Here is a 19,868-nt window from a genome sequence, read left to right as displayed (position 1 = left end):
GGGAAACAAAAGCAAAAATGAACTATTGGGACCTCATCAAAATAAAAACTTTCTGCACAGAGAAGGAAACAATCAGCAAAACTAAAAGACAACTGATGGAATGGGAGAAGATATTTGCAAACAATATATCAGATAAAGGGTAGTATCCAAAATCTATAAAGAACTTATCAAACTCAACACCCCAAAAAACCCCAAATAATCTAGCGAAGAAATGGGCAAAAGACCTGAATAGACAGACACTTTTCCAAAGAAGACACCCAGATGGCCAACGGACACATGAAAAAATGCTCCACATCACTCATCATCAGGGAAATACAAACCAAAACCACAATGAGATACCACCTCCCACCAGTCAGAATGGCTCAAATTAACAACTCAGATAATGGCAGATGTTGGCGAGAGTACAGAGAAAGAGGAATCCTTTTGCGCTGTTGGTGGGAATGGAGACTGGAAAACAGTACGGAGGTTCCTCAAAAAATTAAAAATAGAACTACCCTACGACCCAGCAATTGCACTACGAGGTATTTATCCAAGGGATACAGGTGTGCTGTTTCGAAGGGGCACATGCACCCCCGTGTTTATAGCAGCACTATCGACAATAGCCAAAGTATGGAAAGAGCCTAAATGTCCATCGATGGATGAATGGATAAAGAAGATATGGTGTATATACAACAGGTCATAAATTTGGGTTAAAAATATTTTTAAATGTTTATTTTTGAGAGAGAGACAGAGACAGAACACAAGCAGGGGAGGGGCAGAGAGAGAGGGAGACACAGAATCCAAAGCAGGCTCCAAGCTCTGAGCTGTCAGCACAGAGCCTGGCATGGGGCTTGAACCCACAACTTGCAAGATCATGACCAGAGTTGAAGTCGGATGCTTAACCAGTTGAGCCACCCAGGCGCCCCATGAATTTGTGTGTATTTTTTAAAGTTTACTTTGAGAAAAAGGGAGAGAGAGTGCACGCACACGTGCTTGCACAGGGGACGGACAGAGAGAGCAAGAGAATCCCAAGCAGGCTCTGCACTGTCAGTTCAGAACCTGAGGCAGGGGTTGAACTCAGGAACCATGAGATCATGACCTGAGCAAAAAACCAAGAGTCGGATACATAACCGACTGAGCCACCCAGGTGCCCTGCCCCTTTTGGTATTTTTATTTATTTATTTATTTATTTATTTATTTATTTATTTATTTTGAGAGAGAGCACAAGTGGAGGAGGGGCAGAGAGGGAGAAAGAGGGAGAATCCCAAGCAGGCTCTCTGCAGTCAGTGTGCAGAGCCCAGCTCAGGCCTGGAACTCACAAATGGTGAGATCATGACCTGAGCCTAAATCGAGTCCGACACTTAAACAGCTGAGCCACCCAGGTGCACCCTCCACCCCTTTTTCTAACTACAAGACTGGAAAAAAGTGCTAAGTCATTTGGCACCCCCTTACAAATATTTTTCATGGTCATATTCATTAAATGTTACTACATGTCTGAATTTTTGAAAAAATGTATTTTATCATACTAGAATGGCATTATTAATAAAGAGTTTGAAAATCTGACATGGTCAATTTAGAAAAGGGACTGAAGTCTGAATAAGGTCGTCACATTTAAAAGACACACACACACACACACACACACACACACACACACAGTGCCTGGGTGGCTCAGGTCATGATCTCACCGTTCATGAGTTTGAGGCCCCGAGTTGGGCTCTTTGCACTGTGTTGAGCCTGCTGGGGACTCTCCCTGTCTCCTTCTCTGCCTCTCCCCTGCTTGTTCTCTCTCTGTCTCTTTCCCTCAAAAAAAAAAAAAAAAAAAAAAAAAGAGAGAGAGAGAGAGAGAGAGAGAGAGACATATATATATTTGATTGATGAAGGAGGTGTGACTTTCATTGTATATATAGGTCTTATAATTCATAAACATATCCTGTATCTCAGAATAAAAATATTTGCTATAGGGGAACCTGGGTGGCTCAGTTGGTTAAACATCCGACTTCTGCTCAGGTCATGATCTCAAGGTTCATGGGTTTGAGGCCCGCGTCAAGCTCCGTGCAGACGGCTTGGAGCCCGGAGCCTGCTTCGGATTCTGTGTCTCCCTCTCTCTCTTCTCCTCCCTGCTCCCACTCTGTCTCTCTCTCTCTCTCAAAAATAAATAAACATTAAAATTTAAAAAATAGATACATTTGTTATATAGTTGGAGTCACGCATGGTAAGGAGTGTGCTTCAATTGTTACAAACAATAATGCATCACAAAAGACTGTGCTGATCTTGTGTAACTAGTACTATGAATGAATTTGGTTGGTATTTAGTGTTGTGCAGCCCACGTTTACATACTCAGTGCCCTAATTTCCCCTGAGGGAATCGCCTTTTGAGTGGCCCTTCGTTTTAGGGTTACTTTATCACAGAGCTCCTTGGTTTTTGACTCCTGCACTTAATTTTTTTAATACCATGATGATGATGGCACATTTTTCTCTATCGCTTCTAGCTAAGGGCGTTCATTCCACCAGTAACTAAGGTCACGTGTTAGTCAATGTCCACAGCACCAGCCTTCTATAAATACTCAATTCTTCCTGTCATTTAGCACAGTGCTGCTGGCGTCTGTCTTCATGCTGGCATTAAGATCATAAGCCCCCTTTTCTCCAATAGTGCAGGCTTTGAAAACTTTTATTAAGTGATTGATGCAATTTGATATTTTCCCATCATCTAGGTTTCGGCAAAATTCGATCATGACATCGTCTTTTCTAAATTCATCTCCGTTAAAACTTGCCCTAAGCTATCACACACGGCTTTTGCCACCGTTAGCCATGGTGCATGTTTGTACGTTTAATTTACTTTCACAGTAAACTGTGTAGTGAAAAAAATACGTATGTTACAGTCAGTCCATAGCTGTGCAAGAAGACGTGCTCCATATTGTCCCTGATGGCATCTCTACTTCTCTGCTACTGGGGACAGTGTTGTCGCAGGGAACCTGCCTTGTCCCCATCAGGTGGGAATTCCCTGAGCAGGGACAGCCTCCCTCCTTCATTTTGGGGGTTTTCCAAGGGCAGGTGTTCGGTCTCCTTTCTTCTCTCCTTTCTCTTTCTCCTCTTCCTTCTGTTTGAGATGTGACTTTATGAAACGTGAATCAAAGCACAATACGCATCCAGAAAGGTGTACATATCGTGAGTATACAGCTCCCTGACTTCAACAGACCTTGGAACTGGAACTCAGGTCAAGAAAGAGAACATTCTGGGCACTCCCCAAAGTCCCTTTTCCTCTTTAGCCCCTGCCTCCAGCTCCTGCCCCATTAAAAAGGGCGATTTCGACTCAGCTGACGGTTATAGGGGGCTTGCCCATCCCCCCCACCGGCACTCTCACAATTGTGACCTTATTGGATTACTGCAGCAACCCTGTGGGGATGATATTATCCCCATTTTACGGTCAGGGAAATTCAGGCTCAGAAAGGGTGAGTGATGGTTGGGGTCAAAGGGTCAACAAGTGGTGGAGATTGGTCTTCTAGAGTCAATTGCATGTCACATGTCACCATCACACTCCATAACTTGTGCAAAGAGAGGTGAGGAAGAGTTAGCGGTAGGGTCCACATGTCATCAGAAATGCACGTGCATGGACATTTCTGAGATCTGCCCAGAAACATCCCATACCTCCTCTGGGGACTTTGCCTGTCTACACTCTACAGAATGCTTCCCGAGGGAGCCTCCAGGTTGCCTTGGGCCCTGCTGCTGGCCACAGATGGCTGGTCCAGGAGTGGGTCAGGAATTCAAGGCATTCATCAGGGAACTCTGGTTTCATTCTTTCTCTGGAAGCGTGAAAGTCAGCTGTCTGTGGTCAGTAATGTGGAGAAAGCCAGCACGTAGTGAGAGGGGGCGGTGGGGGACAGAAGCAAGGCAGGGATGAGAAGAAGCCAAAAGGTCCTAGTGGTGTCTCGATTCCATCTGACCCCGAAGCTCTGCCCCATCCTTCCCCTTCCGGCAGCTGGGGTGCAGTGTGAAATGCCCTGCCCCCCTCCAATGCCCCCTGCCCTTTCCACCTAAGCCAGACAGACAAGCTGCGGTCTGGGAGCAAAGGTATGTTAATCAATAGACCAGAGGAAAAAACCATCAGTCTATTTCTCCACTTGTATACACGGAGCTCAATTTCTAGTTGTTTGAGACACAGATGGATGAAATGGACTCCGTGTAGAATGGGGATAAGGTAACCCATCTTACGGGATTGTCGTGAGGGTGGCCCAATCATCCAAATATAAAATGCCCAGCCCAGCATACCTCCAGTGAGGGGATATTTTGGCAGGTAAGGAAGTGTCCAGTTTAAAACCTTGAACCCAGCTCTTGCTTACAGTAGAACTCTAAATAATAAATCGGAAGGAGTAAATGGATACAGAAAAGCCCCACCAGGCAAACACCATCAGGATGGATAGTTACAGGCAAGAATCAGTAACATGTGAAACTAGTGGGCTGAATACCGATGAGAAACAGTATTACATAGTCTTAAAGTATCTCCCGGAAGATACTCACTAATTATCAAGGGAAAGGTAGTGACTGTACAGTAGAGAAATCTGGTAGACCTCGCCTGAAACAAGTTATTAAGGTCAAATCCCCAGTATGAGCCACATCCATAGCATGTAGGTCTCACATCATGCACTGACAAGGGGGTATCTCCTCAGTGCTTGCTGCCCCAAAATCCATGCCCTCAATCGCCTCATGAGAAAACATCAGAATAGCCTCCACTGAGGGCCATTCCACAAAATGGTTGCTCAGTGCTCTTGACGTGTGGCAAGATCACAAAAGACAAAAACTGAGGAACTCTCACAGACTGAAGGAGACTAAGACACGGAAACAGAACACAGAGTGGGGACCTAGATCGAATCCTGAATCAGAAAACGGACCTTAGTGGGAATGTTGGTGAAATTAGCACAATGTTCACTGATTGGTTTTCAGGGTAAATTTCCTGGATTTGATCACTGCAATATGGCATGATGTCAGATGGTAACATCAGGGGATTTTGCATAAAAGGAATATGGGAGCACTCTGTACTACGTTTGCCACTTTTCTCTAGGTAGAAAATTATGTCAAAATAAATTTTTTTTACAATGCATAAATTCTTGGGGCGCCTGGGTGGCTCAGTCGGTTAAGCGTCTGACTTCAGCTCAGGTCATGATGTCATGGTCCGTGGGTTCGAGCCCCGCGTCGGGCTCTGTGCTGACAGCTCAGAGCCTGGAGCCTGCTTCGGATTCTGTGTCTCCCTCTCTCTCTGCCCCTCCCCTGCTCATACTCTGTCTCTCTCTGTCTCAAAAATAAATAAAAACATTACAATGCATAAATTCTTGAACTTGAAAAAAAATTGGACCAGTATGTCCCCAGTAGATTTTATTTGTTTTTTGTTTTGTCCCCAGTAGTTTTGATTAAACTCCCGACATAAGAATAAAACAGATTTAAAAAAGAAAGAATAAAATAGCTACAAAATTTAAGGAAAAACCAATATAGCAGCTGAAGCCGTAAGTAAACTTCATTAGACAGGCTGCCAAAGTCTTCAAAAAAATTGTTTTTAATGTTTATTTATTTTTGAGAGAGACAGAGACAGACAGCGTGAGTAGGGGAAGGGCAGAGAGAGAGGGAGACACAGAATCCAAAGCAGGCTCCAGGCTCCGAGCTGTCAGCACAGAGCCCGACGCGGGGCTCAAACTCAGGGACCGTGAGATCATGACCTGAGTCGAAGTTGGACGCTTAACAGACTGAGCCACCCAGGCTGCCAAAGTCTTATAGAGCACCTGTGCCCAGGGCTGCAGTGAGGTCATTCAGCTGTGTGGGCTTATTTCAGGGGATCGAATACAGAGAGAGACTGAGATGCCTGGCCCGATCTTCCACCAGCTGCAAGAGACTCCTGAACCACTACGTCTTAAAAGGTACCCTTTAGGGGCACCTGGGTGGCTCAGTCAGTTGAGCATCCAACTTCGGCTCAGGTCACGATCCCATGGTTCGTGAGTTTGAACCCCATGTTGCATTGGGCTTGCTGCTTTCAGCATGGAGCTGGCTTTGGATCCTCTGTCCGTCTCTCTCTCTCTGCCCCTTCTAGACTTGTGCTGTCTCTCAAAAAAAAAAAAAAAAAAAAAGATACCCTTTAGCTTCTGCTTAAATGACTCTGATAATGAGCTCACTACTCTCTTCTTCTGGATAATTATTTGATTCTGAGCCCAAGTGCTATTGATAGAAATTGGAATGAGCCCAAATTAATGGGGCTAAGTAATCCCAGCAATGAGGACGGTAGCACACTCAACGCATACAGCCATCGAAAGTGATAAGAACGTGCTTTTCTCACTGCACGGAAATGTGTATGCAGGAATCTTCGTGACAAGAGCAGAACAGAAGCAGTGTTTCACACTGATTACAGCTATGTTAAACCTAAGTGTGTACATTCACAGCGAGAGGCTAACTTGGAACAGTGCAAAGAGTTGTAGTTTCAAGAGGCCTTGATTTTTAAAAAGTGGTATGTATAGGACGCTAAGTGAAACTTAGTGTCAGATTTAAGGGGAAAAAACCCCCCACCCACCCTCCATTAAAGGGCTTGGGGATTCTCATTTCAAGATCGATTGAGAATGGCTGAATGGGGCGCTAGACTGGGAAGGATCCTAGAGCCTTGGCTCAGCACTACGGGAAAGAGTGATTCGTTTGATTAATGATGTCTGCTGGGGAGGAAGGATTAGCATGCGAGTGTGCACCCCGGGTCCTTGCCATTTGTTCCTGAGACACTCCCAGCAACCAGTGTCACTTCTGTAGACATTCTGAAAAATGAGCTCTTGAAGGAAGCGTGTTCAGGGAGAGACCTCGTCTGTAGTTACGGATGGTAGGATAGGGGGCGAGTCACTGGGATAGAAGACGGTACGCAATAAATACCATACGGGAAGGAAAGGCAAGGTCCTCCATAACAGGGGCCAGGTTGCATGTAGGTGGGCACAGTGGGGAAGGCTTTGTGGCGTTTGTACTGGCTCTTGAAGGAGGAGGAGGTTTTGCAGGTGCAGATGCTTAGGAAGGCATCCCAGATAGACGGCACGGCATGGATAAAGGCATGGAGGTTGGCAAATAAGATCCTTGGGAGAAAGCCAGGTGGTCTCTTTGGCTGGAGAATAGAGCATGTGTAGGTTAGTGGTGGAAGATGAGCACGGAAATGGGAGGAAAGCGCCAGACTCAGTGTGACCTCAAGGCCAGGGTGATGAGATTGGGTTTCATTCAGTTAGCCACAAGGGGCCTTTGATGAGTTTTGAGGCAGGTGGTGCTCAGAAGGAGATGAGACCAGAGGGTGCCGAGAAAGTGCCTCTGTCCTGGGAGACAATTGCTCTGAGAGGATGCCAGGTCCTGGATTTTGACAAGATCCCTTTGGAGCGCGTGCGTGTGTGTGAGGGGGGAATCACAGTGTTGGGATAATGGGGCGGGGGAGATAAACCACGTCCCATCAAGGACAACCCCTTGGATTCCAGCTACTGTTCAGCATTGCCTGAGCTCTCAACCAGGCATAGGGAGGTACAAGTGGCAGTCTCTGTCCTCTGGAAGCTTCTAGTCTAGGGGGAGAGGCAAACATATCCCAGGAAACAACTGCGACTGATCTGAGACAGTGTGAGATCCAGCACCAAGGGGAGAGCGTCAGCTGGATGTGCAGCATTTAGGGGCAGAAGAGAAACGCGGATGGAGCCACCGGGGCCAGGGGGCTTCTGTCCTGGGTAGAAAGAGGTGCCCTCCAATGCACATCCCTAGATGACTTCTAAGGAGCTCTCAGACTGTGGATCCCTGGCTCTGGAGGACAGAACTTGAAGGATGAGCAGAATTTGGACACATAGAAGGGAGACCTTTCCACATATGGGAGGCTGGGTCTTCGGGGTTGAGACAGACACAGATGAGGACTTGGAATGTCTGAGGAGACTGGCTGAGCTGTCAAAGATCAGGTTGGGTAGGTAGGGGGTGCAGACCCCCCAGGGCCTGGCAGCCAAGAAGGGAGGCCTGGCTTGAAGCAGTGGGCCAGGGATGCTCAAAGGGATGTGGTGTGGCTGGGGTTGGGGGGAAGGTTAGCCTGGCAGGTGTCAGACTCCTGGGGTCCTACCAGATAATGAAATGGTCCCTGGCGGCCCCATGCTGGGGAGTCTGGCAGGCCTCACAAGACTTAGGGGATCCCATAGGTTCTGGTGTATTCATAGGTTTTGTCAAGATTCCAATGAACCTATGCCTTTCTTTGGCCTGCTCTTCCAAATCTTCGGGTCCCCTGCTCTGGGGAAAACACTTCTTCATTCCCTTGTCTTCCTTCCATCTCGGACTCCTGGGGACCCTGGGGACTGCAGGGACACAATTAGGCAGGTGCATCCCATTCTGGGCCGGGCCTGGGAAGACCTCTAGTGCCCTCTTCCCCTCCCCCATCGTAGGACTAGGGGAGGCTCTGGGGCTCTGGCTGGACGGTGGATGCTGGTGGCCAAGGAGAAAACCCCCCACCGGCTGGGTCATGTCAGTGTCTGCAGGCCCGGTTGTGGCCTTTGGTGTGGGGCTTGAGGGCCTGACAAATGTGTTTGGGGCCCTGAGTGTGCGCTACAAGGGGGCACGGAGCGTTTTGACACGGGGATATTTTTCTACTCACCCCAAAGTGGGCGCTCTCTTGTGCCAGGCTGGTGCACACTGGGCCAGCTCCGGATCATCTCAGGCAATGAGAAACTTGTAGCCAGGAAGCAGGGAGGGCCAGCAGGTGAGGGAGATAGACCTGGGTTGACTAGACTCAGGGGCAGAAAAGCAGCACATGACAGCCCTGGGGGACACAGGCATTTCAGGAGCGCTAAAGACAGGGGAAGTCTAATGGGGCCGGAGAAGAGAGACAATGAACAGAGGCAAGTTCTGGCTGTCCCCTCCTCCTCTGCCTCTGCCCCAGGCCTCCCTTTGTTGCAAATCAGTACAAGTGGAACAGCCAGGGGCCAGTGTAATTTACATCAGGGGTGTGTCCCCAGCACCTGCTGAACCATGATGACAATCTCTCCATTTGACCCCCTTTTGCTGCGAATAGCTCTGACCTCAGCCACTGGCATCTCAGCCCCAGCACCTGCTTTAGAGCTAAGGATATTGCCGTCATCGCTACCATCAACACCGCCCTCACTACCACATGGTCATTACCATCATCCCAGGTACCGGCCCCATCATCCCCCAGTCAACCAAATTGCATCCCACGAGGTCTTGGGGGGTGCTGGAAACCAGGATTTGGCCAGACTTCTGAGTGCATCGTGTCCAGACCAGGGATGCTCAACAATTTTGCCCCTTAGGTGGACACTGGGCCATGCCCTGAGACATTTTTGTTTGTCACAACTAGGGTCCTGCTGGTGACATCCTGTGCATAGAGGTCAGGAATACTGCTAGACATCTACAGTGCACAGGACAGCCCCCCCCCGCCCCTAAAAATTATATGTTCCAAAATGGCAATAGTGTTGAGGATGTGAAAACTTGCCTATGGAGGTCCTACGGCCCTCAGTCTACCTGACTCTGGCCCTCACCCCAAAATGCGCACATCATGCCACTGTTCCTGGACAAGAAGAAATCCTCACCAGCCCATCTTAATGGCAACTCTTATGCACACTTGTTTGGCGTCCTCTGCTTGTATTAAAAAGTGAAGAAGAAGAAAGTGCTCTGTGGCCACCCTCCAGAAGGAAAACGCACAGAAACCACAGACACCCGGAGCACAGGGTGCACTCGGGATTGAAGTCACACTTTTGCCTAGGGCCGGGAGGCAGGGACTGGGCTCGATCCCGGGGGATATAAAGGCAGAAGGAGTGCTCAGGGCCTTCCCTCCACTGCAACAGTCAACTTGGAGTGGCTCTCCCTCTGTGGCCATATGGGAACAAGAACCATGAAGTGGATGGTGGTGGCCTTGGCCAGCCTCCAGCTCTTGGAGGCCGCAGTGGTCAAGTGAGTCTGGGGCCTGGCTGTCGGAGCAGGTGTGGGTTGGGGCGTCCGAGGCAGAAGGGGCTACAACCTTTGCCCTCAGGAAACGTCTACAACTGAACCAAAGGAGAGTTTGTCCACTAGATGCCCAGCAAGCCTTTACAACAGAGAGACACTGAGCATTCACAGTGAAGAAAGACAGGCTTCTTTACTGGTGTTACACCACTCAGAGAACGGGGCGTTAATGTTGAACGCAGGATAGGGGGCTGAGAGTCGTGGGTTCTTCTGATGGGTCAGGGATCGGGTCAACTTCAGGACTGATTGACTTGTCTTTCCGGCCCTGGTCTGTCCGGTTTCATCAACTGTGACCGGGTGGTCATTCCCTTCCCTGGTCTGGATCTGCAAAACATCTCAGCAATTTGTGCGAGTGATGCTATCTCTGGTAACAAAAGCAGAGGCCGCACACCTTGTGATTGCGCGGGCTAATTCATTTCTTGTTCTCCTGGGCTTTGTTTTCATTGTCTTCAGCATCCTGGGGTTTTCCCCTATAATCTTTAACTTGGGGCCACATGCCTTTCTGCAGACTTAATTCTGTTGGTGGTTGCACTTTTGGGCGAAGGGAAAAGCAGAAGCGCTTTCTCCTCTGATGAGAAAAGAAGGACCCGGCACAGGGTAGTAAGGGTGACTGCTGTCCAAACAGATCCCGGATGGCAGGATTGCTTTCCTCCTGCAGAAAGGAACGATTATTTCTGGATAGGCAGACATTTGCTAAAAATTCCCTTAAGGCCCAAAATTTATAGCGCAGATGGCACAATCATTGAAGCAGAAACAGCGGTAAGGTGATGTCTGCGTGCCAGGTAAGGTGTCAGAAGAAAGGGAGAAGGAGGCGTGGCGTCCAGGACCTCCAGAGCGCTCCCGGCCTGCACACTGCTTGCTATGTGACCCTTAAAGACTGATGCCTCCAGCTCCTCTGAGAAATCTGTTTGCAGTATGCAAATTCTGTCGAGATGGTGAGCCAAGCAATCGTCAGTTTTCACAGCTCAATGTGAATGGCTGTAGCTAAGAATTTCGGAAGAATGAGGGGTCCTGACGGAATGGGGATTCAGATGGGGAAAGAAAAAAGAAGCAGCACTTCTGGAGTCTGGAACGAGCCTGGGTGGACCCACAGAGGCCCCTTATGTAATGACAGCAAGCTGGTCTTGGAGGAGGACAGCCAAGGGGATGGGGGCAGAAGCCCAGAACTCAGAAGTTCCCATTCCAGAGCTGATCTGGGCCCCAGACCACCCAGGCCAACTTCTGCATTGCCTGGTGTCTGAAGAAGAGCAGTGATGAGCCCCAGGCTAGGGGATTAGCAGTGTGGGCAGACCTGGGACCCTGTCTTCTGAGTCCCAGTCTAGTGCTGTCCCCTCTACCCATGCTCTGTCACATCAGCCGGGGTCAGGTGCCTGAGGACCACCATAGCAGAGGATCTGGGGGGAGCTCTGCCATCTCTGAAATCTTTCTTATAAATGCACATATCCTGGGCTGCCTGGCTGGCATACTCAGTAGAGCACGCAACTCTTGATCTCAGGGCCCTGAATTCAAGCCCTGCGTTGCACGCAGAGCTTACATAAAAGAGAAAGCGTATATCCTGCCAAGGGTAATGGCCGAAGTCCCCTCCCCTTTCTGGGAAGGAATTTATGGGATACCTGAGAACAGAGGGCCAGGGAAGGATGAGGAGCCTTGAGATGAGATGTGGGCAGGCATGGGTGGAGGTATTTGTTTTCTGAATCTTGGAGCAAGTCCTGAGAAGATTTTTGAAAGACGAGAGGGAGAGGCAAAGAGGGAGGCAGAGGGAGAAAGAGACAGAGGGATAAACCCAAAGAAAGAGACAGAGACAGAGACAGAGAGAAAGGGCCAGAGCTGGAGCCAGAGCAGATGGGCACACGGGACAGAGGAGCAGGGAGTCTGGGGCATGTGGCTGGAGATGGAGAGGCGGGTGGGTAGGGGGGAGAAGGGACTGGGACCATCAGGGGTGCTGTAGGAATGAGGGAGGCCCTGTCCTGACCCCAGTCCCTCTGCAGAGTCCCCCTGAGCAAACGAGAGTCCATCTGGGAGACCATGAAGGAGAAGGGCTTACTGGGGGAGTTCCTGAGGACCCCCAAGCACGACCCTGTGCAGAAGTACCACTTTGGCAACCTCAGTGCCATCTACGAGCCCCTGGCCTTTCTGGATGTGAGTCCTGACGCCCTCCCTGGGGCTCCCTCTCTCTACCGGCAAAGTCTGAGGCCAGGCCCTGGGGGTGTGCTTGCACCATCTACTTTGCACCCTCCCATAAAGCCCCTGGGGCCTGTCAGACTGGCCTGAAGGGCTCTGTGTTCTGGGAAAGTAGGCTCGGGCCTCTCCCTCTGGTGTGGGTTATAGGGCAGGGGCTCTGTCCATGGAGGTCTGGCTGGGCCTGAGGGTCCCTGGATCCCTGCAGAGCTAAGAGCCTGCCCCATGGCCCCCCCAGAGTCTCTACCTTGGTGAGATCAGCATTGGGACTCCTCCGCAGAACTTCCTTGTCCTTTTTGATACTGGTTCCTCCAGCCTGTGGGTGCCCTCTGTCCACTGCCAGAGCCAGGCCTGTGGTAAGTGCTGGGCTTGCAAGGACAGGTGGCCGGTGAGGGACTGTGAGACCGGGGCACTTCAATCCTGAGAGTCAGGGACTTGGCCAGGATCAAGGGGCGTGTGCAAGACAGAGAGGAGAAGAGGCCGGCCGTGGAGCTGGGTGATTACTTTGCCTTCCCTCTCACCCACACATGTGCAGAGGGTTCCTTCACCTGCTCCAGCCTGACCCTTCTGCTCGATCCGGCCCACTTCTCTCTGCTCCATTCTGTTCACTGCAGATAAGGCCATTCCCTCCCACCAGCATCTACAACATTCTTTCTCTTCCACTCTCTCCACTCTTCACGAAGTTCTCATTGAGAGTCTCCCTAGACACATGGGACAACAGTATAGGATGTGGTCCCTGTATTGTAGTTGTGTTTCTTTTTTTTTTTTTAATGTTTTTATTTATTTATTTTGAGAGAGAGAGAGAGAGAGAGAGAGAGAGAGATCGAGCATTCAGGGGAGGGGCAGAGAGAGAGGGAGGGAGAGGATCCTAAGCAGGCTCCACACTGTCAGCGCAGAGCCCGACCCCGGGCTTGATAGCACGAACTGTGAACTCATGACCTGAGCGAAAATCAAGAGCCGGACGCTCAACCAACTGAGCCACCCGGGCACCCCCTTGCAGTTATATTTCAAGACAGGCCAGGTTCCCCTCCTTAAGGCTGCCCTGGTCCCTGCCAGAGCTTTGGGGTGTGGGTCCTGACACTTTTTCTCCCAAGAATGCCTCGTTGGCCTTGTTCCTAATCTCTCAGCTTCCTGGTATGACCAGTTTCTTGATGGGGCGAGGGTGGGGGGAGTGCGGGCATGCCCTGGGGTTCACCTGCTCCTACAGCTGATGGGGGTGGGTGGGGATATAAAGGGAACCAGGGAGGCGGAGAGGGATTCTATGCATCCTGCCCCGGAGGGTCACGGTCAAAGGGCACCCCCAAGGGTCTGTAAATCAGAGGGGGCTTTGAGGCCAATGCTGGGAACCCCCTTGGCTGGCCACCCCTTGACTCCGTGGCCAGGGATGCTGAGGCCCCAGGATGTGAGCACAGGCTGGGACAGAGGTGGACCTCCCTCCCCCTGCCAGCCTGCCTCCCCAAACCCTCCCTCCCACTGCAGCCGGTCACTCCCACTTCAACTCCAACGCGTCCTCTACTTACTCCAGCAACGGGCAGATCTTCTCCGTGCGATACGGCAGTGGCGGCCTCCGCGGCATCTACGGCTATGACACTCTAAGGGTGAGCCACGTGGCAGGCTGCTCCCTGCCCCGGGACGTGGGGACTGTCCCTGGGGCTCTGAGCCGGGTTGGAACCTCACAGACCTCACCGTCTCATGGGAGGTCAGACGGAGATGCTGGAAAATATGGGAAAACTCCTAGTGCTTTACTGCGTACAGGCCGGGAAATCAGTACCCCCCCAGGGCTCCTTCGTGCAGTCACCCGGCCCTCCCTGACTGCATCATGTGCCAGGCACCCAGGACACCTGGTCCTCTCCTTAAGAGGCTTAAAGCTGGGGGAAGATGAAGGGGGGGGGGGGCGGCGGCAGGGCTCAGTGAGGCCGTTTGAGAGTGAAAGTGGTTCTTGTGAGACCGGTCAAGAAGGCAAGGGGCAAAGGCGATGGAGGGATGCTCAAGGGAGCCTCTGCGGGGGGGAGGTTTGGGGGAGGTGGGTAGAGTTACACTTATCACCTCTCATCCCCCGCGCCCCCTCCAGGTCCAGAGCATCCAGGTTCCCAGCCAGCAGTTTGGCCTGAGTGAGCTTGAGCCAAGTCCCTATTTCCTCCATGCAAAGTTTGATGGCATCATGGGCCTGGCCTTCCCTTCCCTGGCAGAGGGTAGGACCACCACCCCCCTGCAGGGCATGCTGCGGGCAGGTGTCCTCTCCAGCCCAGTCTTCAGCTTCTACCTGGGCAGGTAAGAAACTGCTTGCGTGTCCTTAGTTCCCAGGCAACTCCCTCCGTTTTCCCCCAGACCCTGGAAAAGGGTGAGGCTCAATGCTTTGGGGTTTGGAGGGCTCCCATCAGGGAATGGCTCCAGCTACTCCCGTGTCTAGCATTTTCTTCGGGCTTCTTAACATTGATTTTTGAGAGACAGAGTGAGACAGAGCACGAGTGGGGGAGTGGTAGAGAGAGAGTGGGGACGCAGAATCTGAAGGAGGCTCCAGGATCCGAGCTGTCCGCACAGAGCCAGACGCGGGCCTCGAACTCACAGACCGCGAGATCATGACCTGAGCCGAAGTTGGCCGCCTAACTGACTGAGCCACCCAGGCGCCCCTTCTTCCTGGGCTTCTGAACTGTCCCTCACTCCACACCCTTTCCCCCATCCCTGCGTCTGTCCCCAGCCCACTCTGACTTTTCTTTGCATCTCTAGTCCAGGTCAGAATCTTTCCCTCTTCTGGGTGAACTTAGCTTTGAGTGTGGCTGCTGATTCTCGATACATCTTGGATTTACCTGCTGCCCAGAGCCTCCATTAGCTCATTGCCTTCTGAGCCAATATTTTCTACCTGGACACTCCTTTTGTATAATAATCGGTGGCCTCATCTCCTTTGATCTATTGTTCTAGCCACGTCCTGGAGCCTTCTGGTCTACCTTCATCATTTGCCCCTGACAAGTTGTTTTCCTCACAACACACAAGCGATGGCCCAGGAGCCAGAGGGTGGGGGCAGGGGTGAGTGGCCTGGAATGGACTTTCCTTCTTTTGCTCTCCAGAGCTAGTCAGCCACCTTCTGGAGATAGTCAGCATCTGCTATCTGGGGTTTAATCGCTTGACTCTGACTTTCAACATTACTCTGTTTCTAATGTTGCGGACTTTAACTCTCTACCTCTGATTACAATTAGCTTTGAGTTTAGCCAATGTCCAATTCCACACCCAGGTTCAACCACCAGGGGAGGCTGAAACACACACGAAAAATCCTCCCTTCCTCTCTGCCAAGGACCTACCTCCCTCCGGTCCCAGTAGAAAAATGACAAGTGGGGCTCAGTGTCAGGCTCCCACTGACATATGACACCAAGCAGCAAGAAGCGGAAGGGACAGGAGAAGGGCATGTGGGGTGGGGGGGAGGGGGGTGCACAGGGAACCTATACAACCAGTGGCTTTCCCTGAAGCAGGGCCTTGTGGGGCAGCGGTATCTGGAACCTGAGGCATGGGAATGCTGAGGGGCTCAGCTTGGAGCTATAGTCAAAAAGGGGTACAAAAATCCCTTCCCTCAGGCTTCCACAGTGTGAGGGGTAGACACAGCATGGGGAGTCCCATTGTGATGGGCAGACACAGCCCTGCCTTCGGGGAGTCTGATGGGGGAGACAGAGCCAATCTCAGGGAGCCCCAGTCTGAGGGAAGAGACACAGCCATGCTGTCAGGGAGCCCTAATCTGAGGGGGAGACACAGACCCACCTCGGGGACCCCCCCCCCAGCCTGCAGCCAGGGCAGGACCTCTATTTCCCTCTGAGAGTGATTACTCAGTAGGAAATCTTTTCCATAGTCATTCCCTGACTCACTCTTCTCTTTGCCTTCTGCAGACAGATGAACCCTCAGAAAGGAGCAGTTCTCATATTCGGGGGGATCGACCACAGCCTGCACAGGGGTCCGATCTACTGGGCCCCCGTCACTCAGGAGCGCTACTGGCAGATTGGCTTTGAGGAGTGAGTCTATGGTGGGGTCCCAGGCCCGTGGGCAGGCTTTGAGGCATTTCATGTCACACACACACACACACACACACACACACACACACACACACACAAATACACAGAGATGGACACACACAGGAAGGTACTGCTGGCAGGTGGGGATAGAGGACCTCTGAGGCCTGTCCCCACAAAGCTACAGCTGTCCTCTGCTGGAGATCGAAGGTCCAGCTCAGCCTGCTGGAAAAACGGGGTGGGGTGGGGACGACATACAGGGTAGGTCTTAGAATTCCAAACATAGACCCTGTGGTCCAACACTATGTGCTTAGAGATTAGAAACTGGGATGTATGTGGGGGGATCAATGTGCTCAACGTACTCACAAAGAATCAGTGACCCCGGCTTTCAGTGTTTCTAGAACCTTCCTTGGAACTGGTAAGAAAGACATTCCATGACCCGTTAGGTGGCTTTGGGTAGAGTCTGGTATGGTGTAAGTCAGGGGGATGGCTGGATTGATCTCTGCAGAGTCCTACTTTTCTGAGGTGCACCTTGATTCTACGGCTGTAGCTGTCTGTCCCTCAGTGGTGGGGAAAGCCCACTTCCCAGCTGCCCTGAGCTGGGGGTGCTGAGGGGGTTCGTCTCTTCACCTTCAGGTTCCTCATTGGTGGCCATGCCACCGGCTGGTGCTCCCAGGGCTGCGAGGCCATCGTGGACACAGGCACATCTCTGCTCACGGTTCCCCAGCAGTACCTGAGTTACCTTCTGCAGGCTACAGGGGCCCAGGCGGACCAGTATGGACAGGTGCGTCTGGTGGAAACATCCCCCTTCTTTTAGAAAGACCCTCCAGGAGGCATTTATGATCCTCCTCCGGCACAGGAACAGCCCGACTCTTGGCCTCCATGCTTCTAGCTGCCCCGAAGCACTGGAGGTGGGGGGCTCTGGGATGCCTGGGGCTGTGGGCCCGGAGGCGGATTCAGGGGGGGCTGGCACCTTGTCCTGAGGGGACATGGGGAGGTTACTACTCAGCAAAATTTCCTTGGAGCTTCACCCCTCAAAGGAAACTCGTTCAACACTTGCCAGGCTTGGGAGTAAGAGCAAGAGAGCTGGAATGTGGGGCCGAGTGGGGGAGGAGGGCTGGGGTGGCTGAGGTGGGGCTGGCAGGTCCTCTGATGTGGACGATGAGACCCTTGGGCTCTGTTCCTCTCTGCAGTTTATGGTGGACTGTAACAACGTCCAGAGCCTGCCCACCTTGACCTTCCTCATCAATCGTGTGCAGTTCTCCCTGCCATATTCCTCGTACCTCTTCAGAGTAAGTCTGCAGGGATGTGACTGGGTGTGAGGAGGGGCTGGGAGCCGGAAGCGTTGGGTCTCCTCACCACGTGCCATTTCCCAGCTCCTGGCAATGCTGCCTCACGTTGTCCACCCACCGATTCCAAACCCCTTCTCGGGCACGAGGCTGTGACACAGAAGAGTGTCGTCTGTTATTTATTATTATTAATCAGTGTGGAGGGGCACTGGGTTGTTTGTGGCGCACTAGCTAGGGTCAGCCCTGTTTGCCTACGCCGTCCCACCGGAATGTCACAGCATTCAAGGAGGGAGGCGCTAATTTCTATTTTACAAGTGAAAACTTGGAGGTTCAGAGAGGGTAAGACACTGACACAAGGCTCCACAGCCAGTCAGCGTGAAGCTAGGTTTGGAAGCCAAGTTGGGCTGGCTTCAAGGCTTTGCCAACCAGGCTGACCTACTCCAAATGGGGAGCAAAAGAGAGGCGGAGGGGAACCTGGGGAGAGGAGACTATAGATGGTTACCGCAGTGTGCATTTACCCATTCCAGACCTCTCTCCCACCGCCCCAGCTCTGGGGGCTCAGTTGGCCTGTGAGCCCTCAAGGGCAGAACGTCTGGCTCACTCATTTCTGCGTTTGTGCTCCCGGCCTGGGGCTCAGGGCTGAGCAGGGCTCTGTCCATGCATGAGTGAATGTGTGCTACCCTTCTGTGCAGGGAAATGACATTTGTGCCATTAGAGTCCAGGCCACCTACCTGCCCTCTAGCAGTGGCCAGCCCCTGTGGATCCTCGGGGACGTCTTCCTCAGGTCCTACTATTCCATCTTCGACATTGGCAACAAGAGGGTGGGCTTTGCCGTTGCCGCCTAGACTGAGTGCCTGGACGCCTGGGCTCCCTTCTTCCTCTAGATCCCCCACCCCAAGCTTCTCTGTGTGCTTCTTCTCTGGACTCAGCCTTCTTTTTCTAGATTTTGGGTTTTCTCTCATAATAAATAGTTCTTTTCCATGTTGGCCAGCGTGTTGTTTTTAGAGGGCAGTTGTGGCCTGTAAGGCAGCTCCTATCACAAGAATGGGGGGGAAGAGTGGGAGTCAGGCGTAGATTTGCCTCTACTGGACCATGTTCTCCCTGAGCGGCTAGGAGGTTTGTGGTGGCCGGGGGTGGGAGGGGGGAGGAGGGTTACTGAGATTCTAAGAGGGATGGGGCATGAGGTAGGGCTCGGGGAATGGTCCCTCTACCCCTCAGAGCTTGGAGTCTCTTCACAGCTTGTCTCTGGAGAGAGAAGACAGTGGTAGTTGACATTGAAGCAGGGCATTCCTTTGTGATGGGTCAAGGGGCCTTACCCCAACCACCCAAAATGCTCCGCTGACTTAATTGACCGAATGACCACCAGAATCACCCCAGGCAAGTTTTCTAGCACTGTGACTGGGGTTTCCAATGCATCCTACACCTAGGCCTTTGGCTCCTCACCTGTGATCAGGTTTGCACTGGGAATTTCTGAGAGATGCTGGATGCCTGTGTGCACTCGTGGCAATCATGGGTCCTTCCGGGAGGAGGGTGATGCTACCAGAACCTGTTTCCAAGAGGGCGTCAGAAGGTCTGGGTTGAGTGAAACTGATCATATTTACACCTAGACCCTTATGCCCCAAGGGTCTGTTTGAAGAAGGGCTGGCCCTTAATTGTGGACAAGAGCAATAGCTACTTGGAATCCCCGGGAAATCAAGCCCATTTGTTGTAACGAAGTGAACAAGAGATGTTTTCTCCCTCTAGATTTCATTCCTGTTCTCCTTAGGAGCCACCCGCCAAAGACCCACAGATCTGGGGCTACGTGGTACTGGGCAGAGGAGGAAGTGGGGAAAGCAGAGAAGGGTAGCTCAGAGCTATGTAACTTCCAACAGGGGAATGATATGAAGCAGATCTGAAAAATGTTTCCCTGTAGCATGGTGGTGGGGGTCACCAGCCAGGTAGGACTGATGAGGCTTGAGGAGGGGTATAATTGGAAAACTCACAATGGGAGGGAGGGAGGCTCCTTGGACATATTTTTCCATGCTGTCCTTGATCAGCCTGACCCCAGCCTTGTCCCTTATGTTCAGGTGCAGGGGTGAAAGCACGAGATCCAAGTCTGGCATTCCACTCCCAAACATGAGGGAAACTGAGGTTTGCCATGCAGTAGTTTCTATAGCAACAGCACACTATCTGGGACCCTATATCCTTCCTAGACTCCAGGCAAGACAGCCTCCTGCAGGCCTCTCCTTGGGGTCAGAGAGGCCACAGGGTGTACATAGGGAGCTGGAGTGCGTGGCATCACTGACTGAGAAGAGAAAAAAACTTGCAAAAGGGGCAGAAACGAAGTGCGACATAAGTTCCAAGTTAAATGCCAAGTCCCCCGTACCCAGGCCAGGGCCCGCAGAGTGGGACTACAAATCCCGGCGTGCCTGGCAGAACCGACGGGAGGCACTACATTTCCCCGCGGGCACCGCGGT

General features: G+C 51.8%; 1 protein-coding gene and 1 long non-coding RNA gene across 2 annotated transcripts; one reads left to right on the top strand and one right to left on the bottom strand.

Moving 5' to 3' along the window:
* The first annotated feature begins 9,828 nt into the window (after positions 1-9,828).
* PGC (progastricsin) lies at positions 9,829-18,398 on the top strand. The gene is made up of 9 exons (XM_086706824.1): positions 9,829-9,902; positions 11,942-12,092; positions 12,370-12,487; positions 13,611-13,729; positions 14,203-14,402; positions 16,004-16,126; positions 16,760-16,907; positions 17,317-17,415; positions 18,105-18,398. Exons 1-9 carry the CDS (start codon positions 9,829-9,831, stop codon positions 18,255-18,257), a joined length of 1,185 nt encoding a protein of 394 aa, XP_086562950.1. The 3' UTR covers positions 18,258-18,398.
* Positions 17,049-19,848, bottom strand: LOC147580947 (uncharacterized). Its single transcript, XR_015251233.1, has 3 exons — positions 18,856-19,848; positions 18,144-18,657; positions 17,049-17,562 (listed from the first exon to the last, which is right to left on the bottom strand). It is a non-coding gene; the product is annotated as an uncharacterized LOC147580947 (long non-coding RNA).
* Between the last annotated feature and the right edge of the window lie 20 nt (positions 19,849-19,868).

This window comes from Puma concolor, chromosome B2, assembly GCF_028749965.1.
Source record: "Puma concolor isolate L17-30 chromosome B2, mPumCon1.1.hap2, whole genome shotgun sequence".
NCBI classification, from domain to species: domain Eukaryota; kingdom Metazoa; phylum Chordata; class Mammalia; order Carnivora; family Felidae; genus Puma; species Puma concolor.
Note: the sequence above shows the minus strand (reverse complement) of the source record. Positions and strands in the feature narration are given on the sequence as shown.